We start from the raw sequence: 23017 nt of genomic DNA, 5'->3' as shown, positions 1-23017 counted from the left end.
TGTTCACACATCCAGTATAACATTTTACCAGTGTGACTCTCTGAAGAAAGAAAAGCCCAGACAGAAGATGCGGCTGTGTCAGGGGCAACGATTTCAGTGTCAATGCCGAGCAAGAAGACAGACAATTAAGAACATACAGGGGAGAAAAAAAAGATTAAATTACTTGCGGAATCCATCGCAGCTTTTCCAAATTAAGTTAGAGGAATAGAATTATTTCCTGTTATTGGCTTCCTTTTTGCCAAGCATACCAGGCAATATATTTGCTGCTGTTTCACATTCATTTTGTTTATGAACTCTTGGTATTTCAGAGCACAGTAATTCCATGCTGCCAGTCAGCAAAGAAGTTTCAGCTGTGCCAAACATGTATCAGCTTAGCTTTATGAATTTACACACAGCCTCTTTTCGATCAAAACCAGGGCAAGCTACAATCCTGCCAGTGTAAAATGCTGTCATACACAAGCGTTAATGTTTCATCAGACAATACCCTTCTGTCTAAGGTACTTAACAGCTTCCACCTCTGCAATATTCAAATGCTTGTATCTGATATTTTGTATTTGGAAATAAAACGCACAGATATACACCCATGTCGTGGTTTAAGCCCAGCTGGCAACTAAGCACCACACAGCCGCTCGCTCACTCCCCCCTGGTGGGATGGGGGAGAGAATCAGAAGAGTAAAAGTGTGAAAATTCATGGGTTGAGATAAAGACAGTTTAATAGGTAAAGCAAAAGCCACGCAAGCAAAGCAAAGCAAAGCAAGGAATTCATTCACCACTTCCCATCAGCAGGCAGGTGTTCAGCCACCTCCAGAAAGCAGGGCTCCATCATGCGTAACGGTTACTTGTGAAGACAAATGCCATCTCTCCAAATGTCCCCCCCTTCCTTCTTCTTCCCCCAGCTTTATATGCTGAGCACAACGTCGTATGGTATGGAATATCCCTTTGGTCAGTTGGGGTCAGCTGTCCCGGCTGTGTCCCCTCCCAACTTCTTGTGCACCCCCAGCCTACTCACTGGTGGGGCGGTGTGAGAAGCAGAAAAGGCCTTGACTCTGTGTAAGCACTGCTCAGCAGTAACTAAAACATTCCTGCTTTATCAACACTGTTTCCAGCACAAATCCAAAACACAGCCCCATACTAGCTACTATGAAGGAAATTAACTCTATCCCAGACAAAACCAGCACAACCCACTATCAAATCGTAGCTCTAGGAGGAAAACAACAGCTTCCCTTTACCTCTTCAATCACTGCTCCTATGGGAGCGAAGACTATGCCAGATGCATACTGGAAGAAATGTACTAATTTTCTAGAATTAGTACATTTACAGTCAGTAGAAGGCAATAGCTGCATGCTCTTACGCAAGGTTGTCCTTGAACACCTGCCTGGGCAGGGAGCACTTGAGATTTCCTTTCAAGTTCCAGTTAAAATAGTCAATGTCTCCTGGCATTCTCCATCAGTGAAGGTATTCAAGGAGTAACTGCGGCAGGATCACAGTCACTCTTCCCTTTAAAATGTTTCGATACAAGTACAAGTACAGGAGACCAGAGTTCGCAGATTGCCCTGAAGGACTAAGCTCACACACACGTAATGCACATGTTCTCAAAGCAGGATCTCTGTTGACATGCTCCAATAAAATTGTCAGACACTTGTCTTATACACACAGCTGCAAATCACATTTTGCATGTGCAAGTTTTTGCACACCCAATTCACACAAGCTTTATATCTCTGCAAAGGAGCCCAAGATGTCATCGCTGACAGTCTTCAAAGGAAGTATCTTCTGCATGCAAATGTTACCAAGTCTTTCAATCAGTGGTCTTAAATGTAAACCTACACATGTAACACACAAATGATTTTATTTTGCTAAAAACTGGAGAAAACACCACAGCAATATAATGACCCACCAATATAAGAGGAAAATATTTTTTATCAAAGCATAGCATGACATTAATAGTCAATTTAGGCCTGCTGGGTGTTCACACAGAAGACAAATATGATTTCTTAAAGAAACAATTTCATTTGAGGAGGACTTGTGGATTTATATAATTTTAAGTGCGTAAGGGCCAAACTGATTTAATTTACATAAATTTACATTGATCCAAGATTACCCTGAAAGTTTATTTCTTAACTGCTATGGACCTGCATTATGAAATCGTAGAATAGCTGAGATTGGAAGGGACCTCTGGAGATTGCCTCATCCAATCCCCTGCTCAAGTCAGAGTCAACTAAAGCAGGTTGCCCAGGACCATGCTCAGCCAGGTTTCGAATATCTCCAAGGATGGAGACTCCAGCCCAGCTTATCCAGCATTATAAATGGAGCCACACTGTTTATTCATACTATAAGGGGAAGGAGAAGATACAAATACCTAGACCAAAAATCATGGTTGAGAAAATACCACTGCCACATGCCACAGAATAAGACTTGGAAATGAACACAGCTTTTAAATATTTTTCGTACGTTAAGTACTAAATTCTTAATTGAAGTATTTTGACGATCATGTTAGTGAGAAAAAAAGACTAACTTCTAATAGTTTCAAGTTATTTCTATGAACCAAAGACTTACTAGTTTTCTCAGCTGAAGTACATCACTAAAACCTTATTAACAACAATAAATTTGTACTGCAAAGTTGCACAGTACAATATAAACTTTATACTAAAAAAGGCATTATACTAAAAACTGGCTTTATGGTATAAAATGGCAAGCTACAGTCTAATGCTCAAGACACGTGGATGTAATATTGTAATGTATGTGCTTCTGTTTTAAGAATGTCTTGTCACAGGAGCAGGAAACACATTTCTTCCTTACCCAACTATGTATTTGGAAAAGAGAAAATGCAGAAGAAGACTCATAGGTGTGAAATAATGATATTGAGTTTTTGTTTAGTCAATTACATACAGACATTAAGCTTAACAGGGACAGATTTGGAAAAAAATTATCTGAAGCAAATGGCTCTGGAAAACCTTTATGTACATTCATTTGTAAACATATTTATATTTATTTATACTTGTGTGTTATTTGTGTCTATCATATGTGGATTAAGTACACTTTAAAAAAAAGGTTCCTTTCCTCCCTCACCCCCAAGACAGACATATTTTTCTTTTCTTTCTTTTAACATGATAAAGAAAGTTTTCTGCCAAGTATTCCCACAATACTCGGAGACAATTATTTTTATTTGATGATTCCCATTGCGATCAAAACTTGTTTTGATGGTGTTTTATTGTGGTTCAAATGGCACAGCATTCAAACTTTTAATACTCTGTCATTTAAAACTGTTAGATTATTTCTGTTTTCCTTTCCTGCAGAAATTTGTCATTTTGATGAAAAGCCATTTAAATACCCACAATTTTTTGCTAAAAAAATAAAGAATTACAATTTGGAAGTACTGCTACTCTCCTCTTCAATTTCACATAGCTAGACCTGTAACTTTTAACCTGTGATGTTTTGAGAAACACAAGTGCTTTTCTCCTATGACCTGAAGTAGGAGCAAAATTCCTTCACTAGTTAAGAAACACATACAAAAACAGGGTAAAAGGCCTTTTTTCTTCCTGCTTTTAAGTTACAGGTGAATCGAAATTACAGCAATTCAAGTAGAAACAAACAATTGAAACAGCCTTAAAGTCTTAAATGTCCTGAAACATATGAAACAATGAGCTGTATCATGAAGGGACTACTTCAAGGCAGAGTTAAGTAGGAGATAGGGACAGGATAGAGAAAAGTCTTCTCCTATGGTCAGTGGCTGAAGCAGGGTTCTCCGTGAAATTTTACACTTTGCTATGCAGGGACTCAGACTAAAACATTTTAGCCTAGGAAGATACTACTCTGTGATAACTGATAATGCGCTTCCTGAGAGCACTGGAAGATAGTTAACCCAGAAAAGATACCACAATCATGAGCTCTTCACTTACAAGGGAGGCTGTGCTCATCCTATTCCGCCTCCATAAAAAACAAAGGTTGTGGCAACTTTAAATTATAAAAAAGCCTTGCCACCAACAGACAGGTATCTAAAAGCCATATATTACATACAGATAACAAGACAACCTACAATAGAAAAAAGCAAGGCACAGGGGAAAAAATAAAGGAATAGTGTTTCGTTCTAGGGCCTATAAAAGACTGAGAAAAAAATTTTTGAGTATTCACAAACATTTAAAGCCCTCCCCAGCTTCTTTCTTAAAAAAAACCAAACACAACAACACTATATTACATATTAAATGTATACTATTTTATTAAGTTTTATGTATTTGTTTTAATGCATATGTATCTATACTCATGTAAAGACATTACTGAGTTTTAGTTTCACATGCCCTCATTTGCTTCTGATGGCCTTTGTATCATTTGGTTATTGAAATAATAAGTACATGTGAACAGCACTGGAATATTACAATTTGAAATGAGGAGTTGATTTTTTGAAGAAAGCATTCTAGCAAAAGTACATGTTTAGCTTAATGATTCCCAATCATCAACCACCACAACTCGAAAAACCCCCACAAATTTCATCTGTACTACCATTAAAAAAAATAAATAAGGGACTCATGGTTTGATAACACGGATAAAGGTTCATAGCCATACTTTACCTGTCTAGGTCAGATGTCAGCCTTTCAAAATTCTTAAGAATAGTAAAAACCTGGGCATCTTGACCAAGAAAGCAAGGTGGCAATAATCCGTGAATATTCAACTGTTGCCTCTCCTCCAAAGTAAAGGCCATGCCCTGAAAAATGAAAAATAAAAAACATGTATACATATACTTGAGAGATACTCCTTTTAAGAAAATTCTGCAGCAAAATATAGCACAGGTAAAATCAGCATCAGAAAAACTATTTAATATTAAACAGAATTAACAATTATGCAATGATTTTGGAAAAAGTTTTTATTGATTCATAAGAGAACAGGCCTGTACAGTACAATAACTCCATCCCAGCACAGAATGAGTTAAGGTCTTTTGACACTGCAAGACTATTACCTGCAAAATTATTAAGTTACAGCTGAAGAAGAGAGCAGCAGTATATTCTCACTCACTCATTTGTTTGGCTATCTTCTAAACACAAAGCATGGATAATGTTTATTTTCAGTGTAAACATTATGCTTTTAATATCTGGAAATTTTTCAAGACCTTGGTTATCTCAGATGTAATCTGAAGGGTAATGGCTTTAAACTGAAAGAGGATAGATTCAGATTAGATATAAGGAAGAAATTCTTCACCATGAGGCTGGTGAAGCACTGGAACCGACTGCCCAGAGAAGTTGTGGATCCCTCAACCCCGGAGGTGTTCAAGGCCAGGTTGGATGGGGCTTTGAGAAACCTGGTCTAGTGGAAGGTGTCCCTGCCCATGGCAAGGGGGTTAGAACTAGGCGATATTTAAGGTCCCTTCCAACCCAAACCATTCTATGATTCTACGATTCATGTGAACTTTTTACAGAACTCTGTGGTACAATCAGAAATTGTGGTACAAGTCATCGCTGTCATTTTATAGTCAAAGAGTCTGGTCCAGCACCTAGTGAAGTCAGTCAACAGAAACATGGCCATAATGAGTCCAATGCAAACTTACTTCATTTTTTAAATTCACATTCAGTTACAGTAAGAAAAATTTGTACAGACTTACTGGATTTCTTTATTGCATCCAGAAAAGACATTTAAAAGTATTTAGTACGTTACACGGACAGTCACAGAATGCTTAACACTTAAATCCAGCTTGTGGATTGGCAGAGACTGCCAAATAGCTGCTTTTTAATGAGGTCTGTCTGCTAAAACATCTTCAGAAATTACCCAAGCTATTGTAAGAAAGAGGATGCCTTTACAGCAGAAACATGACCGTAGGTTTAGCACACTAGTATCAAGCACTCTGACTGCTGAAGTTTCACTTTGCTGTGGTAACTACAGCCAGGCAGGACTGACGGATGGGATCAGACCTTTGATAGTTTTAGGGGATAAAACGAAATGTCAGAGGAGTTTCTTCCCTGTATGACCTATGAAACCTATGCATTTGTTTCACATTATGGCCACTGGTTGGTGACTCCAAAGACATGTTACAGCTCTCCTTTAGCATCACTCCTGCACTGCTTCCACTCCAAAATGAGTACTGGCAGATCTGCAAATGTCTTTGGGGTCTCTTTTAGGTTAACATCAAAAATGTCTATAATCTTTGCAATATGTTTATCATGTAGCTTAAACACACTCAAAAGTTAATGTACTAGAGGTTAGATAGCATTTATTACTCTACCAAGAAGAGGTATATGTGTGTGTGTATATACACATACATAAACAAGCCATCAGACGGTTGCCTATATTCTACATCTATCGTACAACTATATACAAAATACTCTGTTTCTTATGAAAAAAATATTTGAGAAAATACCTTGGCAGATATGAAAGAGGAAAAAATGGCAATATAATGTTTCTCCATTTACTTTCCTGTGGAGAATAAATACTACCAAGATACTTTCACAACTAACTCTACAAATACATTTTGACAATTTCTTTGTTCATGCTACCATTAGAATTAGCTGGGTCAACAAACGACGGGAAAAACCAGACAAAGCAAGAGCACAAATACAAAAGGCATCCTTCAGTGTACATTTGCACTACTCCTGCCTTTTCAAGAGAACAAATTCACAGTCCTTTACACAACGCCGTTGTGCGAAAGGCAGTAACACCTAGTGAGTGATACATTCGTACCAGTTAGATTACCTGGACAGGCTTCTGGTTTTTTTTCAGAAGTACCCACCTCACAGGACTTATTCTTACAGAACAAAAATATACTATAAAATCTTCCTGTCTCTTACTACTGCACAATTCTTACACCATTTTTAATCCAAGTAATTTTCAAGTGGTTATGCCATTGTTGCTTGAAAAAAACCCAAACCCTAAGGCAAGCCCACCACACTATCTGCACTAAAATGCCATTAATCAAGGTGCTACCCTTAAGTGAAATGATGACCCAAAAAAAGGAAAAGAAAAATTTCTTAACGAACACTTTACAGAACATCAAACATTTCCAGAACATGCTTCTCCCATACACAGAAATGGAGGGAAACCAACTTTAATAAAGGTCAATGATTGTTTTGCTGTAGTTTTCCATGCATGCAAGATTTCAAAAACTTCCAGAAGCATACACAAACCCTGTTTTTTTCTTGTCCCTACATGAATTTTCTGTGGCCAGATATGTTATGAGTGTCTTCAGCTGCTATCACATTTTGAGAGACCATGAAAGAAGGGAGAGTCAACATTCCTCACGAGTTTATTCAAAGTTGACCCCTCTTACCTCCAGCAGACTTTTTTTGGCTTAAAAAAAACACATAAAAGCTGTGCATGTGTGCTCACACACACACACACACACTTCAGCATCAGTTCCAAATGGTTGGACTTCAGGGACCTGCATAGCTTTAGTGGGTCTCTCAGTGCCGGCAATAAAGTGGCAATCCAGTTATCCTCTGCATCTCTCCTTTCCCCTGTTTTTATTAGTCAAACATTCTGAAAGAAAAAAAATTCAAAAAGTCTGTGTTTGCCTCCACTTTAGGAATAAGATATGGACTTTCATGACTATGATAGGGTTTCCCCTTTTACTGGAAAATATATTTTATTTTAAAACAGACACATAAAAGGTTGATACACCTTGCCAAATGCCTTTTAAAAAAGTACTTTGTCTTGGAATAGCATATTTTCCACATATTGCTACAGCTCCTACAGTAAGTGTTAATTTCTTTTGGGCATTACTACAAAAATACAGCACCCATCTACTCCTCCTATGCTATACATGGCTTTAAAATTCTTTACTTTCATAGTCTTCTTTGGCACAGATATTATGAATTTTTCAAATTTCTAAGATCAAATGTTAGCTCCTTTTTTCCCCTCAGATACTGTATATGCTGAAAAGAAAAGAATTACCAGTAAAACAGAACACCTAATGGTTTAATAAGAGGCCATTTTATGCAATAAGTGTATGCTATTTCATCTGCTTATAATAGGAAGAGCTCAACTACGTAAGTATTGTGGTTTATGTCTAGATTTCTTGCACTAGCTTCTCAGATTTTCTTTTTTACATCACAATTCTTATTTTTTCCTTCTCGAAGTGTTGTTTCCCAGCCATCCAGCAGAGAGGGCTCTAGGTCCAGCTTGGTTTACACACTCTCTTCCTGAGAGCTGCATTTTGTGCACACCTGGATGGGATAGACTTCCATCATCTAAACTGCACCAGAACTATAATAAAAGATGTGGAAATTTTTATTTTGCACTGTGTACTACAAATAAATTGTCCAAGAAGAACAACGGTGTGACAATCTACAAGCAACACAAGGGTCAGACTGCAACCATAAGTATTAACCTTTGTCTAATTTGTTTTGATGTATTAACTGCTTTCTGCCTTCAAAAAATAACATGTACATCATAGAGATTAAAAGTATAGTTATCATTAAGCCTCCCAGGTAAGAGTTTGCAGTTCTTCAAGGGTTGTGTTTCATATGCTTCTTTATATGCTGTGGTTTTGGTAAAACTAAGTTGTTCTTCAACCACCTCATTATCTTCCTTTCTCACATTTTGGCAGGACTGTTGGGTTGGGGTTTTTTATTGCTCCCTTGACACAAATGCCCTCTCATATTCTCAATTGTACAGAAAGCTCTCTGAGTCTGGTTCTTCCTTTTCATTTTCAGTAAGCTGAACTCATTGCAAATACATTTAATTCTGAATTCATCTCTCCATGAATGTTGTGAAGTTTTGTAATTGTAGAAGTGATTTATATTACTGCACATTGCTCAGTATTCTTTCATTATTTAATCTCTATTGGTTTATCAACTCAGCTCTTAACCCCATGTCCTCCGCCTAGCCTCTTTCTTTTCCCCAAATCCCTCAACTACAAGGTTGTTTTAGTGCAATTACATATACATCAATTCTCTTGTTCAGCAGTACTGAAAAGCTATAAAACAGAATAAACAGCACCACAACATCTCGTATCAGATAGCTTTTTGCACTGGCTTTCAACTGACTTCTCAAGCAGTGCTTGAGAAGACAGAGAGCACATTCAAAATATTTCAAGAACTGTCTCAGCCTTTGTTCACAGTTAGCAGAGACAAGTCTTACCTCTTAATACATATTGGATTGCATTGACATCATTTTTGTTCAGATAGCAGATCTGAAGCTCTTCTAATTGCTAAGTTTATACAAACTTCTCAAGAAAAAGAGAGTGCACTAAAGTAATGTTTGCATGCTGTCTATGCATTAATGAGAATCAGTTTCACTAAAGGGTAGCCAGAACCATCTCCAAACAGTATTCAACGCAGGGATCCTCCTCCAATTTCTTTCAAGACCTAGCCCTCTTTTGTTCCAGTAGGCCAAAATTTCAATTCTTAGAAACTCCTACTCATTTAGAAAAAAAGCTTATTTCCTTCTGTCAGCCTCACTGCAGGTATGCCACAAAGCTATTAGTTTCACAGCATGCAGAAGGAGGCTGGCTTAGAAGAGGAAACTATGTCCACATCCAAGGTTCTCTGACTCAGTGACTCTTTCCTCAGCCTCTAGTATCACAGAATCACAGAATCACTAAGGTTGGAAAAGACCTGCAAGATCATCAAGTCCAACCATCAACTAACACCACCATGCCCATTAAACCATGTCCCACAATGCCTCGTCCACACGTTCCTTGGACACCTCCAGGGATGGTGACTCCACCACCTCCCTGGGCAGCTTATTCCAGTGTCTCACCACTCTCTCAGTAAAGAAATTTTTCCTAATATCCAGTCTAAACCTCACCTGGCACAGCTTGAGGCCGTTTCCTCTTGTCCTGTCACTCATCACTTGGGAGAAGAAACCAACACCCACCTCTCTGCAACCCCCTTTCAGGTAATCATAGAGAGCAATAAGGTCTCCCCTCAGCCTCCTCTTCTCCAGACTGAACAATCCCAGTTCCCTCAGCCGCTCCTCACAGGACTTGTGCTCCAGACCCCTCACCAGCTTTGTCGCCCTTCTCTGGACACGCTCCAGCACCTCAATGTCCTTCTTGTAGTGAGGGACCCAAAAGCAAACACAGGATTCGAGGTGCGGCCTCACCAGAGCCGAGTACAGGGGCACGATCACCTCCCTACTCCTGCTGGCCACACTATTTCTGATACAGGCCAGGATGCCGTTGGCCTTCTTGGCCACCTGGGCACACTGCTGGCTCATCTTCAGCCGGCTGTCAACCAACACCCCCAGGTCCTTTTCTGCGGGGCAGCTTTCCAGCCACTCGTCCCCAAGCCTGTAGCGTTGCATGGGGTTGTTGTGACCCAAGTGCAGGACCCGGCACTTGGCCTTGTTGAACCTCATCCAATTGGCCTTGGCCCATCGATCCAGCCTGTCCAGATCCCTCTGCAGAGCTTTCCAACCCTCAAGCAGATCAACACACCACCCAACTTGGTGTCATCCGCAAACTTGCTGAGGGTGCACTCGATCCCCTCATCCAGATCATCGATAAAGATATTAAACAAGACCGGCCCCAAAACTGAGCCCTGGGGGACTCTGTTTGTGACTGGCCACCAACTGGATTCCGCTCCATTCACCACAAGTCTCTGGGCTCGGCCGTCCAGCCAGTTTTTTACCCAGCGAATAGTGCACCTGTCTGAGCGATGATTCACCAGCTTCTCCAGGAGAATACTGCAGGAGAAGATCAAGGCCCATAAGACTTCAGGTCATCCCTGGGACTCAGGAGACAACCATCACACCAACATCCAAACTCAAGTACTGCACGTATACTTGAGCAGAATGGATCTGTGGAGGGGGGAAGGAAGAAATTAAGAGGACGGTTAAAAGGTATAGCAAGGAAATATATTTAGAAGTACCATCTATTCCACAAGAAGTCTCTGGATTGCTGATCTAGGATACTACCACAGAAAAATCACAGTCTGAAGTATTTTGGGGACAACAGACAAGCAGGTTCATCATCATCTCAGAGTCCATCAAAAAGTATAAAAACTCTCCATTAAAAAACTCACTCTGTATATCTAAATCATAAAAGTGCAGTGAACCAATTTCAAAGGTATCTTGAAAGAACCACCCAATCTGAGGGACTCAGATAGCACAACATCTGCTGCCATGGCTGGAAGGAGGATAGCTGGCTCTACGCCACCTCTCGCAGCCTCCCTCTGCAGTACTTGGTAACCCTGAGCAGAGTAAAAGAGGATGGGGAGCGCTCTGACGGCACACATGAATTTTCAAGTGTTTTAAGATACATTTAAGTTTAGTGATCTGCAAATCCCTTTGAGATATTTTATATAATTTGTATTTTTTTAAAAATCACCTTACGAACAGGCAAAAATAAAGTTTTACAAGCATTTCCCCTCCATTTTGCATTTTTATTATCCGAACATGACTTCAGAGAAACTAGATAAATACTTTGACTACTCCAGGTCCAACACTCATTTCAAGGCACAATACCCCAGGAAATAGTTAGAATTACTAATCTGAGCACACGCTGCATAATAAACTCATTCTGCCAAAAACAAATGTGATTCATGGCAAGACATTGGGGTTGGAGCACTACATACGGCTAAAGATGTTAGTGCTAGCTTCTCTACCCGTTCTTGTCACGACTGCCAAAAAATATTACAAGCACAGGCAACTAATGCAGCTATCTGGATGAACGTCTCTTCTGCAATCAGCGCTTTAGGCCAGACTGGTCACACAAAGTACCCCTGTAGGTAAGGAGAGGGAATAATTTTTTTAATGGTGCAAATTCACACACACTTTTCTGTCATCAGAGGTCTTCTTTTGGACCTGAGGGAAAAAATAGCCCCGCAAACTGTCAATTAACATTAACTTAGAGCTCCATATTTCTTCTTAGGAATTATTTGTTGTAAAAACTATATGCAAAAGAAGGGCTTGAATAGCAGAATCCAATTTTGATTTAAAAAAAATAATCAGGATTATTAACATTTTAGTGGAAAAAAATAATCCTTTTAAATGGTACTCACGAAGACAAGGGAGAAAGGTGACAAATACAATTACAAGTTGATATGAGTAAAGGGTATGATCAGCAGCAGAAAATTACCACAGTTTGAAGATGTGTAGCACTGAGTTAAGAAATGAACGTGAAAATACAAACTTTCTGTTGCAACCCTCTGGCAACCCACACAGAAAAAAGCCCTATGAGTTTTCAGAAGCAAAGAAGATCAGTAAACATTTGTAATGCAAACATTATCTAAGGTATTATTAGACTGCAAGTAGAAAAGTCACTGATGAGACAGAACTGCCATCTTTCAAAAAAGTACAGTTATTTTCCCCCAAAACTATGCTCAGATCCCCATTTGGGCATTTAGTGAGGCACACTGGTTAGCTCTGGATTATGCATTTTGGATTAAGGTTTAAAAATCAGTATACAAACTGGTGATTAACAATGCATGAGCTGCTTTGGCAGAGGAACTGTGGTTTTGTTGTCTGTATGCAGTACCTAGTACACAGGTACCTTGGCCTACAGCTGAGACCCCTTAGCAGTGAATCCTGCTACTAAGTGCCTGCACTGGAGTTTGAAAAGCCAGCCACATAACAGGTCACTATCCCAACAGGGATGAGGAAGGAGAAAGTCAGAAAAGGAGGGCTGAAGTGTAAACAGCAGAACCCAGTTTAGATAAAGCACTTGTGCTCCTTTTGATAAGCCCTTGTGCACAGGCTTGCATCAGGACTTGTGAGACTGCAAAGCATACTGAAGGGAAATGAAAAAAAATATACCATAGCTGATGGGCACAGCACTGACCACACAAGAAAAAAAGGAACTGTCCCATTTTCACCTATAAAATGCCAAAAGGCACAGGTTTTGATTTATGTACATTTTTTAAACACAGCTTTTCAACAAGTATTTACGTTGAAGAACTATATCCTGACATTTGGCATTAATAATTTCAAGATTGTTTTTCTAGAGTCATGATAGATCTGCTGCAACCTGTTGAACACACAATTTTTTTATAGTTTTCAGGAAAGCCGAGAGACCTGAAGTATATTCACAGCCCAATTCTAAGTCCATAGGATTTTCAAAAGCAATCTGAAAAAGTCAAGTCAATAGGGGAAACTGAAACAAAAGTCAAAACCAGCTTCCAACAAATAAAGCACAAATAAATACAGTAGCTAATAAACACACCCAGGGACTTATGACTCAAAACAAATGCAGATGGCCAGAAGGAGATCAGACTTCTCTTGGCAAATTCATCATGGGAACGTGTGGGCAGCTTGGCAGCCTTGCAGTGAGCTGATACAGTGACTGCATACAAGCATGATTCAGACCAGCACATTAGAAATGACACATCACAGCATTCTTATTTTAGCAATATTCCTTTAACCTACTGTAAACAATTATCTGAAAGTAAGCAAGCAAACCTATTTTAAGAAACTTTTTGTATATATTTGTTTTATTTTATATATACACAGTAAAATCTTTTTGCATTGCATAATCTCTCCTCACCTTAAGTTTGTTACACAAACAGCAGACAATAACAAGCTGAACAGTAAAACAAGTCAACACAATAATAATATATAAAAATATATTGCATGCTGTGATATAATGTAGGATGGGACTGAGTCTAGTTAGACACTAATTTAGGTGTTCATATGCAATCTAGGTACCTACCCTCCCATGATAATTATAGGATATACAGTATTGATTAAAATAAAAAGCCTAAAGAAAGATCTGGCTCATGCTAGAATAGACACCTTGCAGTCAGTAATCCAAATTGCTCCAATGACTATATTGACTATAGACCAAATTCACATTTGCACACATAAGCACCTACTGTCAACTGGGAGGCTCAAAGGTATTGGAGAAATCAACATGGCATAGCTCATTATGGCAATGATATCAACTATAAATCAACTGCATAGGAGACTTGCACAGCAACAGGTAAAAGCCAGGCACAATACTCCTCTGTATCCCAAGGGGCACTAGTTGCCTATACGTGGGCTGCTACATCAAGCCCCGATCATCCTTTTGACTCTACAATCTATGTGTCCCATTAAAAATCATCTTACCTTGAATCCTTCATATTATTACAGGAATTTTTAATCTCAAAGCAACGAAAAAACTGCTACAGCTGGATTTGTACGCTTTCAATCAAAGCTGGTTGTCTTAAAAGCAGATTTCATGTAATTTTAAAGCCATAAAAATCATTTATAATGTACGACACATAGGTGGACAGAAATGCCCAGCACCCCACCTCCCAAACTCACAGACCTGTACGTCTTACAGCAACTGCAGCTGAAATGATTAAGATGCTCAGGGAGAATTGTGTTAGAGTAAGATCTGCAGAGATGCCCAGCCTCTCACTTTTCATGTGAGAGTAACAATTCTGCAGTTTAGCAGGCATGAGCTGGTATGAATGTGCTCCATGGGTCCCCATGTCCATGGATGGAGGAATAGTTTCCAGAACACAGGAGGCGACACTGTGCCCACCCAAAGGCAGCATGTAAAGTCTCCAAAGATCTGCAGAGCTCCAAAGACTGGTCATACTGCTGACCCCATGAGAACTGATAAACTCGTCACACCCAGAGACACCAGGTCTGCATGAGGCCCCCAGTACACGCTCCCCTCAAGTTGCACAACTCAGACAACATCCAGAAAGGCAGTGACTGCTGTGCGCAGACAAGGACTGTGGAGAGATACATAATGAAACAAGGGGCCCTGAGGGACTTTCTGAACACCCAGCTCAAAGGTGCGTCAGTACAAACCTCTACTTCCCGGCAAAGAGGGAGGCTGCCCTCCCCGCTGCTGCGCCCACCTGGGAGCTACAATGAACATGTGCATAAGCGAACTGCGAGCTGGCTCAATGGACATAGTTATCTGCTATTAACAGTAAGAGCTTGATTCTGTTAGTAGTAACAGCTAAATTAATAACTAATTTAGTTACTAACAAATATTGGATGTGATCTGTGTCTCCCTTGACTTGATCCCCTAGCAGGCACATCACACCAGTGTAGAGACCTGTCTCAGCTCTCTTGGTTGCTGCTAGCAGACAAGACCAAAGAGCAGCATGAAACACAGCTTAAACTGCAGAGCCAAAGAAGCTGAACAAATATTCAGTTTGGGCTTTTTTTGTCCCTGGCTACTTCTGAGCCATTTTTATTAGTTTAAAACTCCCTTAGGATGCATTGACCCTCAAAGATGCCTACTTAGGAAAGCTCTGGCTATGGGAACCATTCTGGAAAGAGACAACAGCAGTTTACAACATTGTTTTCAAACTTGTTGAGCGTGTTCTTATGACAGATGTTAATTTTCAACACAGCTTACCTATACTATAGATTAAAAACAGTGGTTGTAGGCCACTTTAGAGCTCTAATCCCCTGGATGAATCATGGTAACAAAATTAATCTTGTTAATTACTGCCTTTGTCAATATTGTCTGTCTTCTACTGATGTATCAATGTGCAGTTGTATGTTTAGCTATATAATTTATAGCCACATGAATTAAAATTTATGCATTATAGTGATTTTTTAAAACTAAAGATATCACTAAGTTTTACTAGGCCATACCTGAAATTCTACTTAAGAAATTAATTCACTTGTATAGCAGATGCTGTGAGTCAGTACTGGTATAATTCTAATTAAGGATGCCTGCGATACGATCAGTGGCATAACTAACGTGGAATCTCTATTTATGAAGGGAATTTAGATGAGCATAATATCAGGTGATGTGAAATATATTGCCAACCAGAATGACTCAAAATAAAATGCCAAATAAAAACTCTCTAACTGTAATAATTTTACAAAAAATGTACAGTCTCCAAGTACGCAGTCTCCAATATGCAATACTTACATTTGGAAAATCAGGTATTATTTGAGATTCAGTCATGATATCCTTGTAGGTAGAAGAGTTCTGATAATGTCCTCACTGGCATTTTGCATACAAATAACACTATTACTTTCTATCCAGTGTTCTCCAGCCTCCAGGGATGATAACTGCTTCCTTTGCCATCACCTCAAAATTGAGCTTTTACAGACAATTCCCCTAATTTCCACGTTCCCTTGAGCTTTCAGATGTATGGTTTACATTTAGCTGTAATAAAAAGCACTAGTCAAGGAGGTACAATCTAGATAACTCAACTATCCTGTCATATGGTTATAGACATAAGATGTTACAAGAACAAGCCAACATTTCTAACAGTTTTGTTCCACGTAACTGATGTTACCAATATTAAGGGTAAGATTCAGCTCCCAGATTCAGATACCTAAATTGAGGTGTCTACAGAAGATCTAAGGTATCTAAGCTCCCATCCATTATAGCCAAAGGCAATTGAGACAATAAAAATCAATTGAGCCTAACTACTCTGATTTAGCTCACTTTCAAGTATAGGCTTCTAGAGGACAGTGCCTCAATACATTTGAGATGCCACAAGGGTATCCTGTCAGGCCTCCAGCCACCACTCCAGAAACACAGGTCCCGTGTCACATGTGCCAGCTCCATGAAGATTTCTCAGATACACCCTAAAACATCTAAAACGGCTTTATAATCTACAGGGTGACTAAGTAGCTAAGTTCCTATTCATACACCAAAGTTAACATGTCTTGATCTGTAAACTGAACCCCAGCCTACATTATTTCTAGTCAACAACAGATCCAAGACTCAACTAAGAACCTTCCCAACATATTCAACCCCAAATTCCTATTTATAGGTAAGTAAAGTTGTCAGCTTTTCTTTAAACTAATTTATTCTTGCAATAAAAATATTGTGTAGTGCCAATGCACATTTTACTTTTATTATCCCAATACATATTTTGTAACCAGGTTTTCTATAAAAGTCTCATCAAACTGGTACCCAGCCTCTTAAAGTAAGGTCTGTTTCCTATATAACCCAGATGACTTATTTTACTAGTACCAGTATTGAATTGAATGGAACTAGGTGCAACACAGACATTTTCTCACTGGAACTTCCCTCATGTGAAACATGTCTCCTGGACATACCCAGGCTATGCAACTTATTACCAGAAACGGCTGGCTCCAGTGACATGCATGTGGAAAGCTAACATCAAATACCAAAACCTAAAAAAATGTACGTACAACCGATTTCTGGTATAAGCATCAGCATAATATCAGTTACCCTAAAAATGCAAATAAATTGTAAGCAAGCAGTGCAGCCTTGCAGACTGGGAACAAGAGACAACAGCTCTTAAGTAACCAAATTATCCTTATCTCTAAAAGAACCATCCACAGAATGATGTACTTCCCTTACTGACAACGCATATTTGTCAGTGTTGTGAAATGGAGAGAGCTGTGAGGAACACTCTAGTTTCTACCCCAGAAAAATACAAAAGTGCATATGCAGAGCTTCAGACCTTTCTTTGAAACTGTAGCCACCAATCTTTTGCCTCCCCATTCAATGTCCCCAGAATTTATTGATGCTGCCACTCTGGAAAGCAAGATTTTCATCCCTCCTTCTCAGGCCTCCCCATATGAAAACAGCTTTGTATTGTTACTGTGAAGAGAGAAACAAAACTTGTTGTAATTAAGACATGCAGAAATGAGAGACAAGTATATGATGACACACTGAATAATCTTGGAAAGAATGTAAGAGATTAATTATATAGTATGCAGCTGTAGTAATGAACCACTCTACTAACACAGCTGATTTAGACTACCCTAAGTCCAAGCAACCAGCCAGGCCTTGCAACCTGCAGAACGAACTCTGGGCTTACAATCTAACCAGCTATTTTTGGCTCAGCGTTGTGCAGCCATTATTTTCTCTCTTCTTAAAAGTAGTATCACATAACCAATAACTACAACCAATGAATTGCAATGCTTTCTTCATGAAATAAGTAGAAATGTTAGACAACTTAATTGGCTTAATATAGAATTAATAAAAAAATATGGTGAAATATTATATTACTAGGTCATTATACTTTACTATCTGATAAACTATGCTAGACAGACTTATATTACCTAAATTGTCATTTAATTTCCATGGCCTCAACCCTTATTTTCCAGACTATATCAGATGGCTATTCAAGAATGTAGAAAAGAAATCTATGTGGATATTAATTGTGAATGTTTTTATCACGTTGAATGCAAGAAAACCCTGAACTGTAAACCTTTGCCAAATATTGAGTCCTCGAGAGCTTTATGAAATTTTGGGGGCTATCCTACCACTCTTTTTCCTTTACTGAGTGGAATATAAGATAAGTATGAAAGCAGATGGCTATTGTAGTCAAGAACTCAAATATTAAGAAAAAAAAATTTCTTCAGATAACGGACCCATTCCTAACACCTCTGAAAGGATGCATCATCAAGGGCCTCACGGGATTCTGACCATGCATAAATCAAAGCATTCACAAATGAAACAATCCTGTTTCAAAGCAAGAAATTCTTCTTTCTGGTGAAAGAACGCACATACAATCAATAGCATTCTTTACATACATCATCTGTCAGTTTTGCTAAGTACATAGCAATGAAGCACTTGTTTCATGGCAGGGTCTGTTTCTCCATTTTGAATTCTTAAACACTCAAGTAGCCACTCTCATTACTAGAACCACAGGCAAAGATTATCACAGCATCAGAATTAGCAGCTAAGGGATAGAAGACTGCAATACGATTTTGTCATACAGTTAATATTTATACATCTTCCTGAAAATGATAAGCTTAGCTGAACTTTGCTACAGAGACTAAATACTGATTGTTTTGTTCTATCCGTTTAGTTAACAGGTGAGGAAAAACATCAAGGACCGATTGACTAAAAAGGCAAATTCCTAAAACATAAACTCAACAGGAAAAATAAGATACAGTGAGCCCAGAATCTTAGTGTGAGTTCTGATTTTGTTACCTAAAACTGTCATTTAACCAGTTATAGTTAGTTATGCAACAGCCTTCCAGAGTATGGAAAAAGTTAGTTGATTGAAGGAAGATTTCTACTGATGACAGAATAATTCCATTTAAAAATGCAGTACCTGATGGATTCACACAGCTCTGCTTTTGCCAAAATACAACCTGTAGATTAATTGTACCTGCTTAGAATCTGAATAGAAAAGATCAGACTGAAATAAATTGTGGAAAAAGCTGTGATAAAAGAGGGTATATCACTTTTCTTTTTATTTGACTACTTTCCAAAAGAGCTAGACTCATCAAAGCGAATACTAGATTAAAGAAAAGTGAACATTATGGAAATAAAATCTGAATGGTAGTTAAGGAAACCAGCCAATATAAAACCATCTGAATTTGCTATCAGGCATTCAAGAGTTCTACTTGAAATACAGAAAATTTGTGAAGGTGAAAAAATGCCAAGGATACCCTCCTAGTAGACCTGATTCAAGTTGCTACTGTTTTCAAAGCAAACCAGGGATTTACTCGCCTTTTATCCATTTGTGCCACTCACAGAAACTCAAGTCTAAAACAACATGAAAACAAAAACAAAACAGAAAAAAAAATTATCTTAAGAAAACCATTTCCTATGCTGACATTGAAAAACATATCCTGGCATTAAACATTAAACACAAGCATAGTTGATTGAACCTGAAGGAAATGTTGCCCCTCTGTTCCCACCTTTCATGTTTTCTAGTATCTAGTTATGCAGACCCACTAAAAGCTTTTTCTGGCTACATAACTGCCACTTTCTCTGAAAGAAACTATTATGCCGGATCCATTACTTGTACAAAATGAGAAAAAATATCTTGTTTAAACCTGATTAATCTGGAGCGGGCATTAACCATTGCCCTTGATGTAAGGTTGTTCTGGACACACTGAGCTAGCAGACCTGTAAACACAGCATCGACACAAGATAGTACAGAGCAATCAGTAACACAGAAGAGGAAGTAGTTTTGAGATAAACTGGAAAAACACAATGTTTTCAGGCTAGCAGCTAAGACATTTAAAAAAAAAAAAAAACAAAAACGAAAAACATTTATGCAAGGCAAAGTATAAGACTTTGAGAGATCTAAGGAAATATTCCTAACAGGGTTTTAAGTCTTACACAGGGTCCTTAAGCTTAAGATACCTATTTGCAACCTATTTTAGGCAACAGTAAGAGATCTCCTCAGGCTAAGAAAGATGAAGATTCATCAATTTTCATCAGTTTCATAACCAGTTAACTACAAAAAAAGTCCATCCACTTCTTGAAACATTTCAACAATCCACAATAATGTGAACCAGACCAGTAACACCTAAATTAAGTCCCTTTCAAGCAAAAATGAACAAAAAATACAATAAAGAAACCAACTCAGAAAGACATTTGTGTTCTGTTTATTAACCTCCACATTACAAATTAGCACACTAAACTTATTTTATTAGTTCCTAAAGTTCAAATGGCATATTCTCATTACTCATTACGGAAGATGGAAACATGCAAAAAGGCCCACAAATAACGAGGGCTGCATAAGAAAAGCAATCCTCTCCACCAAAATCCTAGCTGAAATTCATGACGCAGTGGACCTGAAGGACTTGAACAAGCATCACTTCTATCCTTAACCTCCCTGAATACTCAAGGGAAAGCCTCCTTTGGGGCTCATTACCTTTCCAGACATTGTTATGAAAAAATTTTGGGGGGTTTGGTTGTTTGACGTGACAAGTGCAGCCCCTTCTTTGCCGTTCTTATTCAACAAAATTTAATGCTCACAAGATACCCGATGGTTAGAAGACCAGCTGATGAAGAAAAGGAAAGCATAGTACAGAAGTACACTGTACTTCCAGTTCATCTAGTGCATGCAATGTAGCTGAAGCTATTACTGGGGATTTTGTTTTATTAGTTTTACTATTTCTACACATATTTGAGACTATATCTTATTTCTAGTCTGGCACTAGATAATCTTCAAATGTATTTGTCTCACACTATTATGGGAACTCCCACACCAAGTATATTAATGATCTGCACTGTCTTCAAGGACAAGAAATAGGGCGATATGAAAAGAAACAGAAACACCCAGCACAGACACATTTTGACATCAAGGCAAAATTTTCCTTTTCCGAGTATCAAGCTTTTTCTCTGAAAGATGAAAGGATCATTATAAAAAGGCTCAAAAAATTAAACAACAAAATACATATACTTACTTTCTCAACTCAAACAGCAAAACAAATTGAACCAAAAGTGTTTCAAAGAGCAGAAAAACCTGCTCTTTAGCTTCAGTCACCCAAATTGCCTTTTTGGGGCTTTAGACAGCTTATGGTAGAAACTTTAAATGGAAAAGTGGACCACATTCACGGTGGTTGTCTGTACCTTGACTACCTATACTGTAGTAATATTGCCAGACACTATTCAGACCATTTCACATGAAGGTACAGGAGCCTTCAGCTGTTCAGAATCACTCCTGATGACTGGGTACCCAGAGCTTGATGGCAATCTAAAAATCTTTTGTTATTTCACCATTGGTCCCGACTGTTTTGCCAAAAGTACCACTGCTTGCTGTGTGAAGTGGGAGTGGCAATCTTCCAAATCAGCGTGGCTGGTTTCAGGAGGGACCAGTCTGGCTCTCCTTCTCCAAAAGGGCTGGTCTCAAAGGTAGTTTCTGATGTACAGAAGTGTCAGTTTTAAGTCTCTCAGCACAGCAAAGCAATCCTTGAAAGGAACAGATTTCTTTCATCAGTACTGGCACTCAAAATAACACCATATGTCTAAGCTATAATATGCAAAATTTTCCAATGACAGCTTATTTTTGTAGTAGGAAATGTGATTTACACAGATTGAACTTTAGGATCCATTTACAAGATTCATGAGAAAAACTAGTTTCCTTATAGTAAAAAAAAAAAAAAACACTTCTCACTACTCACAGGAAGCAAGCTTTAATACTGCAAAGTCACTAGCCTTCCTGGGGATACAAACCCAATTTAGTTATATCTATCTGCCTCTCACAGGAGCCAAAAGAAGTAGCTGACTTTTCTAGAAAAAAGTAAAAACAGGAAAGACACAATAAGGAGTTGGTGGGAGCTGCTGAAAGACCACAACAGAAAGCAGAGAAAGAGTGCAGAACTGAAATTATATGATTGAAAGCAATGGAAATGGAAAAGTTAAGCAGAAGGCCCAAGCAGATGGAGAATGAAAAGCCAGCTAAGCAAGTGAAAGAGTAACAGGATTTATTTTCTTTGGATAACTGAAAGAGAACTCAAAGGTAGGAGTCATGGACAATATAGAGCAAGTCCAACCTGTGCATAGATTCACTAAGAGCAGGGAACAGGCATGAATGCAAACATGAAGGCTGAAGAAATCAAGCTCAGAAGAATACGAGAATGAAAAAATAGGTGCTGCAAGTAACTGAGCCAAAAGCACTTTGGGCTGCTGCAACCTGCTTCACACACAACACACACACACAGAGCACCTTGCTTTGCTGTTTGCTCCTAATTATGCCTGGATGGAAAGCTTAAATCACACTGCAAAAGGTAACATTTCCTTTCCCAGGCAGGGGTGGGCAGCCTCAACAGCGGAAGGGATGAGGACTGGAAAGTGAGGGAGGGCTCTCCAGCCGTGCTGAGAATCTATAACCTGGTGAATGAGCGCTTACAGTGATTACACCTAGTTACAGACATTCACTAGTACTGGAATTAATGGCCTTGCCAAGTTATTTGTTCCCACCTAGTAATCATGATCTAAGCTCTAGGTTCACCAGTAGCACCATCTCCAAACTTTTGTCACATATCTTCACAGAACAAGTATTCGTGTACAACTTTCATTTTAGGCCTGCATGCACCCTTCCAGGCTGACTCTCCGTCACAAGGAACTGAAACAATTCAATGACCTCCCTTCCACTGGGCAGCACAAAGCACATCTACTGATTCCAGGCCCAAGAGCAGCATCCCTGATTTATCAACTTGGGAAAAGCAACTACTTTCTGAAAAGACACCACAGAAACAATGCTCATGTGTTGCACTATCCCACTGAAAATTCACAAGGATCAACCCTGAATCCCAGTGGGCTTTCAGAGGGAATTAGAAATCACACGCATAGAGGGGAATATGAGGGTCTCTCAGACAAAGCAAGTACCCAAAACACATCATCCACTGGGGAAGTATCTCCCAGCTTGGCAAGTTTTTAAAGCTGGCATCTTTAAATTACTGTGTTGAACCAGAACTATTTACTAGTCCTCTGCAAAATGAATGCTTTTGTTCAAGGGCTTAA

General features: G+C 38.9%; 1 protein-coding gene across 1 annotated transcript in view; it reads right to left on the bottom strand.

The window, feature by feature from the left end:
• Positions 1–23017, bottom strand: part of ME1 (malic enzyme 1) — a 189318-nt gene that overhangs the window by 137419 nt on the left and 28882 nt on the right. The window contains exon 2 of the mRNA XM_059831294.1: positions 4563–4696. Coding sequence (XP_059687277.1) covers positions 4563–4696 — 134 coding nt within the window. The remainder of the gene's footprint in view (positions 1–4562; positions 4697–23017) is intronic.

This window comes from Gavia stellata, chromosome 2 (genome assembly GCF_030936135.1).
Source record: "Gavia stellata isolate bGavSte3 chromosome 2, bGavSte3.hap2, whole genome shotgun sequence".
Lineage (NCBI taxonomy): Eukaryota > Metazoa > Chordata > Aves > Gaviiformes > Gaviidae > Gavia > Gavia stellata.
Note: the sequence above shows the minus strand (reverse complement) of the source record. Positions and strands in the feature narration are given on the sequence as shown.